The sequence below is a fragment of the Dipodomys merriami genome, unplaced genomic scaffold (genome assembly GCF_024711535.1).
Source record: "Dipodomys merriami isolate MVZ:Mamm:240054 unplaced genomic scaffold, mDipMer1.0.p SCAF_3, whole genome shotgun sequence".
Classification (NCBI taxonomy): domain Eukaryota; kingdom Metazoa; phylum Chordata; class Mammalia; order Rodentia; family Heteromyidae; genus Dipodomys; species Dipodomys merriami.
The window spans coordinates 112,980,436-112,997,291 of NW_027204492.1; the positions used below are offsets into that span (position 1 = coordinate 112,980,436).

The window sequence follows — 16,856 nt, forward strand, 5'->3', positions numbered from 1 at the left end:
TCCCTCCCTCCCTCACACCTTTCTTTCTTTCTTTCTTTCCTTTTTTTTTGCTGGTCATAGGGCCTGAACTCTGGGCCTGGGTGCTCACTGTCCCTCAGCTCTTCAGCTCAAGGCTAGCACTCTGCCATTTGAGCCACAGCGCCACTTCCATCCTTTCCTGCTTATGTGGTGCTAAGGTATCGAACCAGGGCCTCATGCATGCAAAGTAGACACTCTACCACTGAGCCACCTTCCCAGCCCCTTTCTTTGATTAACCAGTTCTGGGGCTTGAACTCTGGGCCTGGGCACTATCTCTGAGTTTTTTTTGCTCAAGGGTAACAATCTATCACTTGAGCCACAGCTCTATTTCCAGTTTTTGGTGGTTAATTGGAGATAAGAGTCTCATGGATTTTCCTGCTCGGGATGGCTTCAAATCACAATCCTCAGATTTCAGCCTCTTAAATAGCTCTTCATTGCTTTCTGAAACTGTAGACTATATATACTGAAAGTCATTGGTATGAAACTCCCAACTCTGCTCTGTGTGTGTGTGTGTGTGTGTGTGTGTACACAATCCCTAACCAAGGTCCTGAGCAAACACTCATCAGAACCATTTGATAATCCAGGTCACCGAGTCATGTGAGTTATTGATATGATTTATGAGGGAAGGTACTTTATTGAACACAAAATAACCTTTAAATTTTCTCCTAGTGCTATATTGCATTAAATTATATTTATTTATACCATTGGACTGGTTATCTGATTTTTAGACTGTTTTATTTTTATTTTTGGTGGTGTTGGAGTTTAAACTCAAGGCTTTACACATGTTAGACAGCTGCTCTACCACTGAGCCATGGCTTCTATCCTGCTTTTCACTGATTATTATTTTTTGTGCTAATCCCAGAGCTGCTCAGAGCATAGGTGCTGTCCCTTTTACTCAAGGCTACCTCTCTGCCACTTGAGCCACAGCTTCACTTCTTTTTTTTTTTTTTTTTTTTTTTTTTTGTAACTAACTGGAGAAAAGAGTCTCACAGACTTTCCTGCTCTGACTGGCTTTGAACTAAGATTCTCAGATCTCAGCCTCCCAAGTAGCTAGGATTACAGGCAAGAGCCACTGGCAAATGACTCATTGATTATTTTTAAGGTAGAGTTTTGCTTCCTCTACAGGTACATACTAAGACTGTGATCCACATGTTTTAGGCTTCTCATCATTGCTGGGATGGCAGGCATGGGCCATTGCATCCAGCTTCCCTGAGTGGAGATGGAGGCTTTCAGACTTTTTTTTTTTTGCCTGAGCTGGCTTAGAAGAACAAAGCTCAACTTTCTGCATCACTTAGGATGCCCACTGCATTCCACTCTGCCCAGCGATGGATTGAGAAGGAATGTCATGAACTTTTCTATCTGAGTTGATCTGGATCTATGATCCTCCCAATCTTGGACTCCCAAGCAGCTAGGATTATAGGCCATGAGCCACTGGTGCCTGCCTTGTTTCTAATGAGATTGTCCGCAGTTTATCAACTACTCATATAGATCATTTCATGTGTCACACTATATACATTTTACTCCCAAAACAGTTTTAAAGACAATTTTAGTCATATTTGAAGTGTTCTAACATTACTTCTCAATTTGCTTAACATTTAACTCAGTGTCTATTATGGGCTGGACACTATAGTATGAGAGATGGACAGAATGCCGGGCCTTGAAAAACTTGCATATTAGTGGGGAAGCATGGAACAAATATACATATGTAACATTAGTTCGGGAAAGAGTAAAAACAAAAATAAGGCTGACTCAGGAAACAAGTGATCAATGGTGGGGTACTATTTTAGATAAGTTGATTAGACAAAGTGCCTGGCAAAGTGACTGAATTTAAAAATAAATGTTTATTCTGTAGATGATATATATTATTTTTTTTTCTGTTAAGGTCTTAGTGATGGGTTTTAGCACTGGATTTCACACAGTAGTGTGAATATAATCCAATGTGTATTGGGCTTTTCTCTATACCTTTGTAGCTGTGATGAAGTCTGATTTATAAATTAAGTTCAATAGCATTTAGCAACAATTAACACCAGTAAAATAGAGTAATTATAATGATATCTCACGGATGGGTTAAGAGAGATGGGTGGCAATGTTTGTCAGACACTTTGTACTCATGTACTGTTTTGTAGAATGGGAACTTCTTTGTACAACTACTTAAAGATAATAAAAAATTTACTGCAAAAACATGATATCTCACAATAAAATCTTCTGAATATAACCTCTAAAAGTACCTTACTGGACTGGCTTCACCCTCCATCATCTCACCTGGTCACTAAGTGACCAGGTGAGATGATCTAATAATTATGATGAGATGCAATGAGGTAGATAATGTAGGGATTCTGACATAGCCCGAAGCTGCTACTCAAGGGTCGCTGGAGCTGAAGCCTGGTTAATTGTCTCCTTCTTGGCTGTGCTACCTGAAAGGACTATGTAAGTGCTTAACAGGGATGGGGTGGTGATTTTGTAGTGTAGAGTGTGATCTTTTATTTTTCTGATTTAATGTAGATAACTTATTAGAAAAATATTTGTGAGCTGGAGCTGGTGGCTCATGCCTGTAATCCTAGCTACTCAGGCGGCTGAGATCTGAGGAACATGGTCAAAGCCAGCCTGTGCAGGAAAGTTTGTGAGACTCTTATCTCCAATTAACCACCAGAAAACTGGAAGGGATGTTGTAGCTCAAAGTGGCACTGTAGAAGGAAGTGAGAGAGCGCTAGCCTTGAGTGAAAAGGCTCAGGAACAGTGCCCAGGCCCTGAGTTCAAGCCCCATGACAAAAATGTATTTGTGATTTTTAGCTGATACTGGGACTCCAACTCCAAGCCTTCACTTGGCTTTTTTTTGGTTCATATCTGGATATTCTAACCACTTGAGCCATACCTCCAGCTCCTGCTTTTCTGCTAGTTAATTGGAAATGAGTCTCAAGGATTTCTCTGTCCTGGCTGGCTTTAAACTTTAATCCTCAGATCTCAGCCTACTGAATAGCTAGGCAGCCCTAGCAGCCCCTCTTCTAACCCCCTTCGGTTCTGGAGCTTGAACTCAGGGTTTGGGCACTGTCCCTGAGACTTTTTTGCTCAAAACTAGCGCTGTACCAATTGAGCTACAGCGCCACTTCCAGCTTTTTCTAAGTTGTTTATTGGAGATAAGAGGCTCAAAGACTTTTCTGCCTGGGCTGGCTTCGATCTTAGCTTCCTGAATAGCAAGGATTACCGGCCTGAGCCACTGGTACCAGACTAAACTTTTTTTTTTTTTTTCAATCGTGGGGATTGAACTCAGGGCCTGGGCACTGGCCCTAAGCTGTTTGTGCTCAAGGCTAGCCCTCTATGTACCACTTTGAGACACAGCTCCACTGCCAGATTTTTTGGGTGGTTTATTGGAGATGAGTGTCATGGGACTTTTCTGCTGGGTTGGCGGTGTGAGCCGTATTTATTTATTTTTGTCAATCGTGGGGCTTGAACTCTGGGCCTAGGCACTGTCCCTCAGCTCTTCAGATCAAGGCAAGGTCTCTACCACTTGAGCCACAGCACCACTTGCGGTTTTCTAGTGCTTTATTGGAGATGAGTCTCACAGACTTTCCTGCCCAGGCTGGCTTGTGATCCTCAGATCTCAGCCTCCTGAGTGGCTAAGATTACAGGCGTGAGCCACTGGCATCCAGCTAAACATTTTTTTTAAATAAATCTTTTGAAATGTTTGAACAAGTCCAATGCCAGTGGCTCACACCTGTAATCCCAGCTACTCAGGAGGCTGAGATCTGAGGATCGCAGTTCAAAGCCAGCCCTGGCAAGAAAGTTCGTGAAACTCTTATCTCCAATTAAGCACTAAAAAGCTGGAAGTAGAGTTGGGGCTTAAGTGGTAGAATGTTAGCCTTGAGGGGGGAAAAGAAAACTATGCCCAGGTCTTGAGTTCAAGCTCCAGGCCTGACATAAAATTAGGATCCTAGTTAGGGTTTTTAAGCCTTTAATCTTAGCTACTTTCGAAGCAGAGATCGGAAGGATTATTTAAATAAGCTAGGGGACACAAAAATGTTTGTGAGACTCGCCCCCACTCCCCCTGCCTTTTTTGTCAGCTGTGGGGCTTGAACTCTGGGCCCGGGTGCTGTTCCTGAGCTGATCTTCAGCTCAAGGCGAGCACTCTACCACTTGAGCCACAGCGCCACTTCTGGCTTTCTGAGTGGTTTATTGTAGATGAGTCTCATGGACTTTCCTGCCCGGGCTGGCTTTGAACCGTGATCCTCTGATCTCAGCTCCTGAATAGCTAGGATTACAGACATGAGCCACCAGCACCAGGTAAGACTCTCTTCTTAGTCCATTAACTCAATGCTGTGGTTTGTGCTTGTCATCCCAGACTATGTGGGGAGGACATGCTTGGGTGGATCACAGTTCCAGACCAGCCTGGAAGGAAATGTCTGGGAAAGCCCATCATAATGGTAGAAAGCTGGTCACAGTGCCTGGGATCTTAGCAACCAAAAGAAGCCTAATGTAGCCCATTGAAGATCAGGCATGTGCCCAGATAGGAAGGGAGACCCTATCCTAAAAGTAACCTGTGAAAACACAGCTGGAGACATGGCACATTGGTAGAGCACCTGCATATCAAGTACAAGGCCCTGATTTCAAATGTCAGTCCCATAAAGGAGGGTGTAACAATGCTCCATAGGAAATGGACTCATTACTTTGCTCATGTAAATGTAACCCCTCTGTACAGTGTCTTTACAATAAAATATATATATTAAAAATATATATTAATATATATATATTTAAAATGCCAGTAACACCAAAGAATGCTTGAAAGATTTCTGATATTTCCACAAATGAGATTTCTTAAAGTACTTAAAAGAAAATATTTACACAAAATAAATAATTTTAAGACAAAACCTTTTTCATAACCAAATGGATAACCAATATTACATTTCTATATCTTATCTTCCTCCATTACTTATCTATCCACATACATATACTTGTGCATATTTCTCATAACACACAGATATACATATCTAATATAGTCCTATGCCATCTGTCTGCCTATCATTTTACAAACTAATCTTGCCTGTACCACTTGAAAATTTTAAGCCTCAATGCTTTCAGAGTTCTGTAAAATCATTTAAATATCTGGCTGTGTACTCGAATTTATTTTGTTCCCATTTCATTAAAGGCCTGTTTCCTCCTACAGTAATTCTCCTCCCTTGTATTTCTAATAATTCTATGCCACATAAACATGAGGTTTGTAGAGATTTTTTTCCCCCAGTAACAATGTTGGCTGCTGAGATTTACTCAGGGAACACAAAGAGAGTAGCTGACGCTTCAGAGACATTGCCCAAAGCTGCTCTGGAGGGGTGACTAGATAAAAAATAGCCACAGCTTGTTAGGAGAGGGTGCTCTACCCCCCTCCCCCCGCCCCAGGACCTCACATTTTCTCCCATCACAAATCACTGCCAAGGCCTGCTCTTGCACAGATGTCGTCTATTTGCATATGGAATATATTCTGTCCTTTCCTCAGCAGTCTGTACCAGCATGAACACACTAGTCACACTGTGGAATAGCAGCCTGTCTCAACAAATTTAACCTGTAAAAAAGGGGATTTTTAATTTCTACTGACTGATTTTTCTTTCTTCCCCATTGTTAACATCTTGAGAAAACTTCCAGCTTATAGACAAATTGCAGAAACAATCCGTTGAATACCTTTTTTAGGTGTCACCTCAATTTATCAAATGTTAGCATTTTGCCACCTTGGCTTCTCATGAAGTAGTCAAGTGGTCTCATGTACATGTTTGTGGTCACATATACTCACAAGCACACACATGTGTATATTATCCACTCATGAAACATGCACTTAAATCACATTTATTTGTATGTGTGAATCCATGCATGATGAATGCAGATACACTTTTTTTTTCTTTTTCCACTTCTGGGGCTTGAACTCAGGGCCTAGGCACCATCCCTGAGCTGCTTTTGCTCAAGGCTAGCACTCTACCACTTGAGCCACAGCGCCACTTCTGGCTTTTTCTGTGTATATGGTATTGAGGACTCAAACCCAGGGCTTCACTCATGCTAGGCAAGCACTCTACCACTAAGCCACTTTCCCAGCCCATACATGTATTTTTAAAATCAATTCTTTGTAAGTTACAGACATTGGGATCCTTCACCAGGGTTTAGGAGAAGGTAATTGTGGCAAACAAAAATTAAATAGGCCACTTAAAACTCATTTTCCAAGGTAAGTATTTTAGTGCAGTGCTTTGAAAAGGTAAAGTTAAGGCAAATACCTCATAATAGGCCAGATATCAGAATCCTTCATGAAGGTTGGCTTCTGTTTTATGATGTCATTATTGTGCAATAATGTTTCCCATTGGCCCATGCTCCTGGGACATGTGGCCCTTGGGTCTCAGAGGAATGACATTAGTGTGGAACAGATTGGATAATTCAGGCTTTAGATAGACTTATATGTTAGGATTAGAAAATGGGCATTAACTTTTCCCAGCTAGTGCAGAATTTGTAGACAGGCACACATTCGCCCCTGGGCCTCACAGCCTCATATGGTATCATACAGAGCACAGAGCACAGATTATCTCCCAAACCGCAATGCAGTAGGCACTAATACACTACAGTTATACAACTGCATCCACATTAATGATTCTACCTTGTGGTTTTGACGTCCTTTCTGTCTTGTTCCACCATTCAGGATCCCATGAATGTACCTTTTGAATGTAGCCAGCCAGGCTTAGACATTGGGGCTCTTTAACTTCTTTAATTTAGAAACCTTCCCCTCCCCACTTTTGTCTTTCCCATCTCTGATAGTTTTGAAGAGTCTAGTCCCATTGTTATGGTCTATATTACGGTCACTGTCTCCAGAGTTGTGTGTGTGTGTGTGTGTGTGTGTGTGTGTGTGTGTGTGTGTGTGTGTGTGTGTGTGTGTGTGTGTGTGTGTGTGTGTGTGTGTAGTAGGGTGTTCTACTTGAGCTACAGCTCCACTTCCAACTTTTTTTTTTTGGCTTATGTGGTGCTGAGGAATCGAACCCAGGGCCTCAGGCATGCAAGGCAAGCGCTCTACCACTGAGCCACCTCCCCAGCCCTCCACTTCCGACTTTTTGGTGGTTAATTAGAGATAAGAGTTTCACAGACTTTCTTGCCCAGGCTAGCTTCAAACTTTGATCCTCAGATTTCAGCTATCTGAGTAGGATTACAGGACTATGCCTAGCTATATCTTCATTTTGAGTCACCTCTTTTCTCGTCTGTTTATGTCAGGTTTTTCTGAATTCTTACTTGTATCTTCTTGTTCTCCATGCAGTGGGAATGCGTGGTTGTTCTCTAAAGGGGCATCAGATAGTTCAGCAAGCAGAAGCAGTTCTGCCAGAACAACACAAGTAGACACTAGGTTTGCATGAAATACAGAGAAACCCAGATTATCAGGGATGTGTTTTGTCCTAGGGAAATTGCTGGGTGGAATAATAAGAGGTTTCAGCTCTTGGACCAACTTTGACTAATTGGAAATGACTTTCAAGGTTCCCAAGGCCTCAGGAGCAGAGTTATAATCCATGAGTGAGGTGTTACTTGGGCAGCTAAGTGAGGATAGGGCAGAGGTACAGGCTCTTGTTCACATTGCCCTGGAACTAATGATTGTGGCTTTGCCATCATTCTTTTCTTTTTTTTCTTCTCAAACCTGAGCCATTTTTGGTGACCACAAAGACACATGCAAGAGGCAACTAAGCCTTACTCAAAGTTAGTAATATTGCTATTTTCTTATACCTTGTAGTCAGAGATCCTATTTCTCTATAATCACAGCTCATATCCACATAGTTCAATTTTCTCCTCATCCTAATATTTAAAAATTCATGACCTTTGTTGTAAAGAACTGTTGTTGAGGTTGGGGAATTAGCTGAGTAGAAGAGCCCTTGCCTAGAAAGTGCAAGATCCTGAATTTGTTCCTCAGCTCTGAAAAAACCAAACCAAACCAAACCAAAAACGATTGTTAAAGTTAAAAAATAACAGCCAGCTTCCAGATGGACTTGGTGACACACCAAATCCTAGCTACTCAGGAGGCTGAGATCTGACGACCAACGTTTGAAGACAGCCTGAACAGGAGTCTGTGTGACTCTTATCTCCACTTCATCAGCAAAAAGCTGAAAGTGGAACTGCGGTTCAAGTGATTGAGTGCCAGCCTTGAGCAAAAAATTCAGGAACAGTGCCCAGAACCTGAGTTCAAGCTCCACTGCTTGCACCACCTAAAAATCTAGTTCCCATACGATTTATTAATTGGTAGGTCACCCATACTATAAATATAATGAGAAAATTAAAGGCTGATGAGTTCCCTCCTAGGTACTAGGGCAAAAAGCCAGAAATACTCTCTATTGTCATTTGGGAACTTAACTTTGAATGTAGAAAATTCTCACGTTTTGGAATTGAATGGAAAGTAAATAGAGAAGTTGTACTGAGAAGATTTCACCAGGAGCAAACATTAGTAACTTTCCATCAGGCTCCTCTCTGCTTAATTCTTTCTTGTCCAGTCTATGTTCAGAGAGATTGTCTCACTCTCAGCCAAATATGTTTATCCTTCTGCGAGTCTCTCCTGATAGATTAATGAAGAATTTTTATGCTATGGCCTTCTCAGTTAATTCTTCAAACAGAGATGATGAGCAATTTGGCAGTATTTATCCCAATTTTAAATGAGAAGCCTCTTTTTCAAATTAAAATTGTATTGAGATAATTAAAGGCTCACATGCAGGTCTAAAAAAAATAAAGAGTGCCCTCTTGAACACTTAACTCTGTTTATCTTAATGATAATCTTCTGCAAATCTGTAGTACAATATTGCAAGCAGAAATCAACATTCATATAATCAATGATCTTCAGAGTTCCTGTTTTCCTTAAACTTGTGAGTTTAGTTCTATACAATTTATTACTCATATAAAATTTTTTTTGTCAGTCGTGAGGCTTGAACTCAGGGTATAGGCGCTGTCCTTGAGTTGTTTTCCTCAAGACTAGCATGCTACCTTTGAACCACAGTGCCACTTCTGATTTTCCAGGGGTTAATTAGAAATAAGAGTATCACAGACTTTACTACCCAGGCTGGCTTTGAACTATGCTCCCCAGATCTCAGTTTCCTGAGTGGCTAGGATTACTGGTGTGAGCCACAGGTACCTGGCAATAAAAGCACATCTTTGATTCAGCATTTTCACTCTTAGGAATCTCTCCTTTGGAAATATTTGCATATATGCACCAAGCCATATGTACAAAAATATGGACTGGACTGGGAAAAATGAGGGAGAATGATGGAAGGGGTGACATTGGTCAAGATGTATTGTGTTTATAATCTGATGTGTTGAATTGAAACCCCTTTGTCCCATTACTTAACATAAAATAAAGTAGTATGGACTATGGTAGTTTCGTAGTAGTAAAAAATGGTGATATTCAGGTTGCATCATTGGGAGAATAAGGAAATTCACTACTGCATTCTGTATCTGCACAGTACAGAGTGTACTAGTGAATAAAGAAAGGAACATAGCTGCAGAGTATATTAGACTTTGCCAGAAAACCATGCAGACATCCAGGTACAGAGAACAGAGCAAGGGTTTATTGCCTGCAAAGGGACCAGCAAGACCCCTGCTCGCTGGGAGAAGTGAGAAGCTATTGCCTGAGGTGACTGATATAACCTAGGAGGCTTAGGAGGGGCTAGAAGGGGCTAGGAGGCGGGGATGTTGGTGTCATCCTTGTGGAGACATTTTTGTCAACTGGCTATAGAGACCTCAAGGTCTCTGTTTAGCCTGCTTAACATAGGTCATTGATGTAGCTGGGTTTTTTTTCTCTCCAAATTTGAATCACTGCTGTCTGAACCTTTCTTCAAAGTATGGATTCTGTCTCCCACCCTTTACAAGACAATTGTCTATTCTTGAGATAAATATTTTTTCTTCACAAACACGTTTTGTACCCAAAGGAGTTATTTTTCCCAGAATATGTATCTCTGTACTTTGCAGCTGGCCACAAAGGCAAGATCTGTTGGGAGAGAGCTCTGTTTTCGATTTCTTTTTACGCGATGTTACACTTTACTGATAGAATGTAAAGTTGGAGGCAAAATAACACTTTGTGTGCTTCTAATCCAGCAGTGATTAACTCTGAATCCAAGGATGCTGGTTCTCATGCCTCACATTCCCATGTCTATCCTGCCTCAGTACAAAATAGAAATTGGAAAGTTAACGAAGAAACCTTACAGATATTAGCAAATGTCATGAAGTGAGCCACTCAAGAAAAGAGTTCTACACCTGCTCTGTTAAGCACACTGAGTAGGTGAAATGTCCAAATTACAATGTGCTAGAAGGATAAAAGAGAATCAGAGGAAGCCGGGCGCTGGTGGCTCACGCCTGTAATCCTAGCTACTCAGGAGGCTGAGATCTGAGGATCGCGGTTCAAAGCCAGCCCGGGCAAGAAAGACCGTGAGACTCCTATCTCCAATAAACCACCAGAAAACCGGAAGTGGCGCTGTAGCTCAAGTGGTAGAGCGCTCTCCTTGAGCTGAAGAGCTGAGGGACAACGCCCAGGCCCAGAGTTCAAGCCCCACGACCAACAAAAAAAAAAAAAAAAAAAAAGAGAATCAGAGGGGCTGGCAAGGTGGCTCAGTGGTATAGTGCTTGCCTTGCATGCATAAGGCCCTGGGTTGGATTCCTCAGTACCACATAAGCAGAAAAAGCCGGAAGTGGAGCTATGGCTCAAGTGGTAGAGCACTTGCCTTGAGCTGAAGAGCTGAGGGACAGCGCCCAGGCCCAGAGTTCAGGCCCCATCACCACCAACAAAAAAAAGACACACAGAAAATGGCAAAATACTGTATTAACAATGTTTTTCTATCGATTACAGTACCAAATGGTAGTAGTTTGTATGTGACAGGTTAAATGAAGTATGTTCAGATTGAACAACCATAAAACTTGGAAATAAGTCACATATAGCGAAAGGCCAGATATTTTTGTTTAGGCAAATGGATGAAACCTAAACAAAACAGCATTTACAATTGATTGAAAGATGGCAGATCTCTTGTCCAATTGTAATCATTCATTCTTTAGTTAGAAGCAAGAAAAAAAAGTGTGGAGGAAGAATGGATTAGGACATTTAATGAAATGCTTACCTTGCAAAGGAAGAAAACAGAAGTCCTCTCCACCCCACCCCCACCCTTGCATTTTTTGTAACATATAGACACATTTTTCCATTAGAGACTCCCAGCAAAATTGAAACCACGTGTGCAGATGGTCAGGGTGCCTTGTACATGGAACTGTGCAAGTCAAATCAGCGAAGGCTGCAACCAAATCGGTTTCCTTGCTTTTCAACTCCGGGGATGGGGGTCTTGTTTCAATACCAAGAAGGCCCCAAGTAGCAAATTGCTCTGAGCAGCATATGAAACTTTGAAACAAATGAGCTGTTTGGTTTTTTTTTTTCTTCTGCCACTCTGCTCCCTTGCTTCTACAAGTTACAAAGTGTGAGTTTCCTTCCTGATAAACTCCAAGGTTTCCTCCCTGATTGGTCTCAGTTTGGGAAAGGACGTGACATCAGCAATTTTGCAGAGTTTGGGCTTGGGGAGGGGCTATTGTGGGCTCTGGCTTGCCTCCAGCCAGCTAGGTAGTGTGCTTGGATGTGTGTGTGCGAGAGTGTGCCTGACTGACCACAGGTGGTACTCAGATTACCCTGCCTGTACTGTTCTCTGTTCCAGATCGCCTGCCTGTCCAGGACGTGTATAGTCCAGCCGGCTACAACATTCACGATTCTCAGGAGCACACAGAAGGGGACATGGAATTTGAACTTTTCTGAACCACCGAGTTTAGAAGTTTAAAGTTCAGTAGGGAAAGCATCATGGATGACCAACAAAGGGCCAGGAGTGGCGGCAGGGCCCTGAGACCTGGAAGTGCTTCTGACACCATACTCTTCACAAGTCCATTGATGGGGGGTGAGTTGGAGGAGCTATGAAATCCAAGCGCCGGGAGAGGATGGCTTAACATGCTTAGGAGAGGCGAGGAGAGGCCTGGGGGTGGGGGTGGGGGCGGATTTTGAGGAGTGTTCATGGGGGAGCTAGTAAAAAGATGTCCGCAGCTTGCTGGTACGGGTCTTTTACATGATTGTTACAAAATGTTTCTACCTTTACCTGCAGAGTTCTATAGATGAGAGACCTTTGTCAGATTATTCTCCAGTGAAAACTTCAGTTTCCAATGCATTACTTATTAAATAGGAGGTTTAAAAGTTACTTATAAATAGGAAAACCTTAATGCTAAAAAAAAAAAAAAAAAAGGATATTTTAAGCCAGGCGCCAGTGGCCTGTGCCTATAATCCTAACTACTCAAGAGACTGAAATCTGAAGATTACAGTTCAAAGCCAGCCTGGGCAGGAAGGTCCATGAAACTCTTAATCTCCAATTAACCACCGGAAAACTGGAAGTGGTGCTGTGGCTCAAAGTGGTAGAGTGCTAGTCTTGATCAAAAAGAGCTCAGGGACGGCACCTAGGCCCCAATTTCAAGCCCCACAACTGAAAAGAACAAAAAAAGGTTTCTTATACTGGGCTCTGGTGGCTCATGCCTATAATCTTAGCTACTCAGGAGACTGAGATCTGAGGTTGTAGTTCGAAGCTGGCCTGGACAGGAAAGTCAGTGAGTCTGTTATCTCCAATATACTACTCAGAAAAAGCCAGAAGATGCGCTGCTGTGGCTCCACTTGCGCTGTGGCTCAAGTGGTAGGGTGCTAGCCCTGAGCAGAAAAGCTCAGAGTTCAAGCCTCAGGGCTGGCAAAAAAAGACATATTAGGTATTTGGCATTTAGGTGGGATTAGAGTTTATAAATGATGATTGACCATTAAACCTTGTTTTTTTTTAATGTATGCCAGTACTAGGCTTGAACTCTGGGCCTGGGCACTGCCCCTTAGCTTTTTCATTCAAAGCTGATGCCCTAGCATTTGAGCCACATCTTCACTTCTGGCTTATTGGTGGTTTATTGCTGCCAGAACCGTCTCTTTGACTTTCTTGGCTAAGTAGGCATTGAATCATGATCGGTAGAGCTCAGCCTCCTAAGTAGCTAAGATTACAAATATAAGCCAGTTGCCCCTGGCTCTGATTGAATCATTTTGCAAGAAAACTCTCTTATATTTTGAAGAGGTTAATTACAGGTATGAGATTGAACCTCCTCAGTTGTGCATTTGCTAGTGTATAGAGCCCTGTGTATTTGCTAGTGTATAGAGCCCGTGTATTAGGTCACTGTCACTTGGTGAGTGTTCAGAATGTGCCTCTGGCTGAAAAGATCCTGAAGATGGTGCAAGCATTTGAGGAGAGATCATTAATTCCAGTGTCCTTGTAGGCTGATAGCAACACTTGTCATCAGAACTCTAAAGTCATAGGAGAGTTATTAATTTAGGAATATATAGGTATAGAAAAGGGAAAAAAGAAATAAAAGCCAAAATGCATTCTTTCTTTTTCCTTTTCTTTTTTGGCTGGTACTGGGGCTTGAACTCAGGGCCTTTCCCTCATATGGCACACTTGCTTATTGCTGATATTCTACTATTTGATCCACACCTCCATCACCTAAAATACCTTATTTCTGGTTGAGCAAGCAAATGTGCTCATTTCGTTTACTCATTCCGTTTTTCTCATACTCACTCCTTGGGCGAGTATGATTTGGACTCACAAAGAGCAGAATAGCTCATTATATGGTAAACACAAGTTTGAAGCAATAGAAGAGCATAGTGGCAGGAAGAATCCATTTTTTTAAAAACAAGTTTTTAAAGCATCAAGCCAATCAAAGAAAATGATTGATAATATGGTTAACGTTGGCGCACAATTATTTTACAGCTAAGGGTGTTTTTGTTTTTGTTTGTTTCTAGAGGGGAGAGGTAAAGTCGCCACTTTTCACTGTGGGTAGATGTTACATTCAGAGATAGGCTGATTACAAAGAGAACCTGTTGTTACAGCCAAACAGCCGAGTATTTTCAAGTCTAGTAAGAACAAGTCTAGAGATGGAACTGGATGGAGTAGCTTTCAAAGCTGCATAAAGGAGATTAACCTTTATTAATCAGGAAGTTGACAGCCATTGGTGGCACTGGAGCAGAGACCTGGCAATCATGAAGCTTGTGTGTAAATCAACATAATATACACATCAGGGTAAGCTTGGGTGATATCCTAGGAGGTCGCCTTAGGACTTTGTAAAAGGCGTGTGCAAGCAAATTCTGATGAAAATGTCCAGTCTAGGTGTTGGGGATTTAGCTCACTGGACAAGTACTTGCAGCCAGTGCAAAGCCCTGAGTTTGGTCCTTAGCTCTGAAAAAAAAAAAGACAAAAGCTACAAAGAAAATGGTAGGTCTAGGAGTAGGCCTAGGAACCTTCCTTCCCACCAAGGCTTCAGTAATGCTGACAGGGATTGTTTGAGATCCATTGCACTAATCCAACCACAATAAGAAAAGGGGATAGAAAAGAGTGCCGATGTGAAAGGCAAGGGAAATCAGGTCATGCTGCTTAATTAGATACAAGGGCTACAGGAGAGGAGACAGCACAAAATCAATCTCAGAAGAGCTAGATAGGAGGGAAGCTGGGTTGGGATAGAGTGAGAAAAAAGGCATGTTGGTGTTCTGTTTTGAACGTAAAATTAGCAATAACTAGGCTCAGCGCAGCAGGAGGACATGCGGTTGAGGTTGGCAATGAGTACAGGTTGGGAGTTAGAAACCTCGGAATGTTCTGCAGAGGAGCTGTGGTTGAAATCTAGGTAAAGGAGGAATTTTCTGAGGGCCAAGAGCTGAGAGCCAATGACAGAGCCCTGGGACAGCCAAAGATGTAGGATGAGTAAGGACACAGAAGCAGGAAGAAATTCTGGAGGTTGTAATTACACGAAGTTAAAGAGCTGTTTTCAAAGATGACTGGACATCTCTGCCTTCTCACTGGTACCCTCCTTCTCTGAATCAGACTAACAACCTTTGGGTACCAAGCTGAGTTACTCTTAGGTTTTTTCCCTTTTTTCTACCCAAGTTGTTTTCTTTTCTGCTTTATACCATTCTGAAACCTCAGGTAAAACCTCTTCTAGTTGGTTGCATGTCTTTATGGTTTGGAAGTACTGACTTGGTAAAGTCTGGAATGTAGAATACTCAGAAGGCTGTTTCTAATTGGCTATGCCAGGAAAGGCAGTCCAGATAAATCATGTCCTCCCTTTCCCCTCCCTCCCCGGGCCAAGGATAAGCTAGAGGGCAAATAGGGCCAGGTGATGTTCATTTTGGGAATTTTGCTGCTCCCACCTCCCTGCTGCAGGGTTTTTGTCCTCTGCCTCCTTTTCTGGAAGTAGAGAGGAAAAGGGTATAAAGATTGGCAGCTGACTCTATGGACATTTCATTCTTCTATGAGCAGAGAAAGAGTACATTTTAACCTTGAAGAGTACCTTGTTAGGAGGGAATTATATCCCCTTCCCCCAAAAGACACATTGAAATCCTAACATCCTGAGTACTTCAACCTTATTTGAACATAGTGGCATTGTAGATATAATTAGTTTAAACGAGGTCTCATGGCAGTGGGCTGCCCTTAATCCCATATGACTAGAATTTTAAGAAGGAAAGGAGAGAAAACCTACAGGGAGAATGCTATGTGCCAACAGAGGCAGAGATGAGAGTGAAGTAGTTACAAGTCAAGGAGTGCCAAGTGATTGGTGACTAATGCCAGACTCCAAAGAGGTGAGGATGGATTATTCCCTAGAATCTTTGGAAAGAACATGGTCTTCCTGACTTCTAGCCTGTAGAACTGTTTAACAAACCATTTGTATTGTCATAAGCCTCCTAGTTGGTAGTATTTAGTTATGAGAGCTCTAGAAAACCTTAAAAATACATTGAGGGATACATTAGCCATCATAAGCTCACCAGACAGGTAACCCTGTCCCCATTTTGGTGTCTATTGTTTAGGTTTTTTCTTAGAGCTCACACCTGTAGAGGTAAGAAGATGGGTAGCTAACTCTTTATAGATTCTTCACAAAATTGACCTTGTTTTGTACAAGTCAGGAAAGAACAAGTATAGGAAGGGAACAAATGCATTCTTTGGTAGTGAATTTTCAGATAGTGAAACATGATTCTAAGAAGGGGTGATTTCTAAGAGAATCCTACTAAATGGAATATGTGGTCATTTGAGGGCTCTGTGTAGGATAGAAAGAGGCAGCAGGATGGGAGAGGAGGAGAATAGGAGTGGGGAAAGGAGAAAAGGAGGGAGGGGCTAGGTGATGGAGCTGAGAAAAGAACCATAGTGGACCAGAACAACTTGTTCAAGAGTTGTCTTAGGGGCCTCTCTGTTCGCTTTTTTCTGAATTTAAATCTCCACTTCTCTGTGCTCTCTCTCTCTCTCTCTCTCTCTCTCTCTCTCTCTCTCCCTCTCTCCCTCTCTCCCTCTCTCCCTCTCTCCCTCTCTCCCTCTCCCTCTCTCCCTCTCTCTCTCTCTCTCTCCATCTCCCTCTTTTTCTCCCTCTCTCATTTTTTTCTGTTTGTCCTGGAATAAAAACTGAAGTGCATCATAATTGTAAACACAGTAACAGATCCTCTCTACTGTTGGTTTAGGCCATTGAATCCATCCTTACGTTGTCCCAAAGACTGAAGGCAAATGTTCCCATCCCCCTGCGAACAACCCAAATTCCCTTTTTTTCTCCTCTTGGCTTTCAAAATGTTTCCTAAGGTGGTTAGATTGCTCCGTATTCACTAGAGCTCTCAGAGCTTCGTTAATAGCTCTTTTCAGAATGTACTGATTAGTGCATTTAAAATCTCTCCTGAAATAATGGCAATTTTAGAAATCATTCCAGAAAGTGCAATAAAAATAAAATGGCAACCTTCCTAATGTGCTGCAGGTTTGAGAAAGACACATTTAAAAAAAATAAGATTAATGTCA

General features: G+C 42.1%; 1 protein-coding gene across 3 annotated transcripts in view; it reads left to right on the top strand.

The window, feature by feature from the left end:
- Positions 1–2,376: 2,376 nt before the first annotated feature.
- Positions 2,377–16,856, top strand: part of Asb9 (ankyrin repeat and SOCS box containing 9) — a 32,960-nt gene continuing 18,480 nt past the window's right edge. The window contains exons 1-2 of one of the 3 annotated variants that reach the window (XM_070039291.1): positions 2,377–2,445; positions 11,688–11,921. In XM_070039291.1, coding sequence (XP_069895392.1) covers positions 11,828–11,921 — 94 coding nt within the window. In that variant the 5' untranslated portion in view covers positions 2,377–2,445; positions 11,688–11,827. Of the gene's footprint in view, positions 2,446–11,527; positions 11,597–11,657; positions 11,922–16,856 lie in introns of those variants that run through there. The other 2 variants (XM_070039293.1, XM_070039292.1) reach the window with 2 other exon arrangements.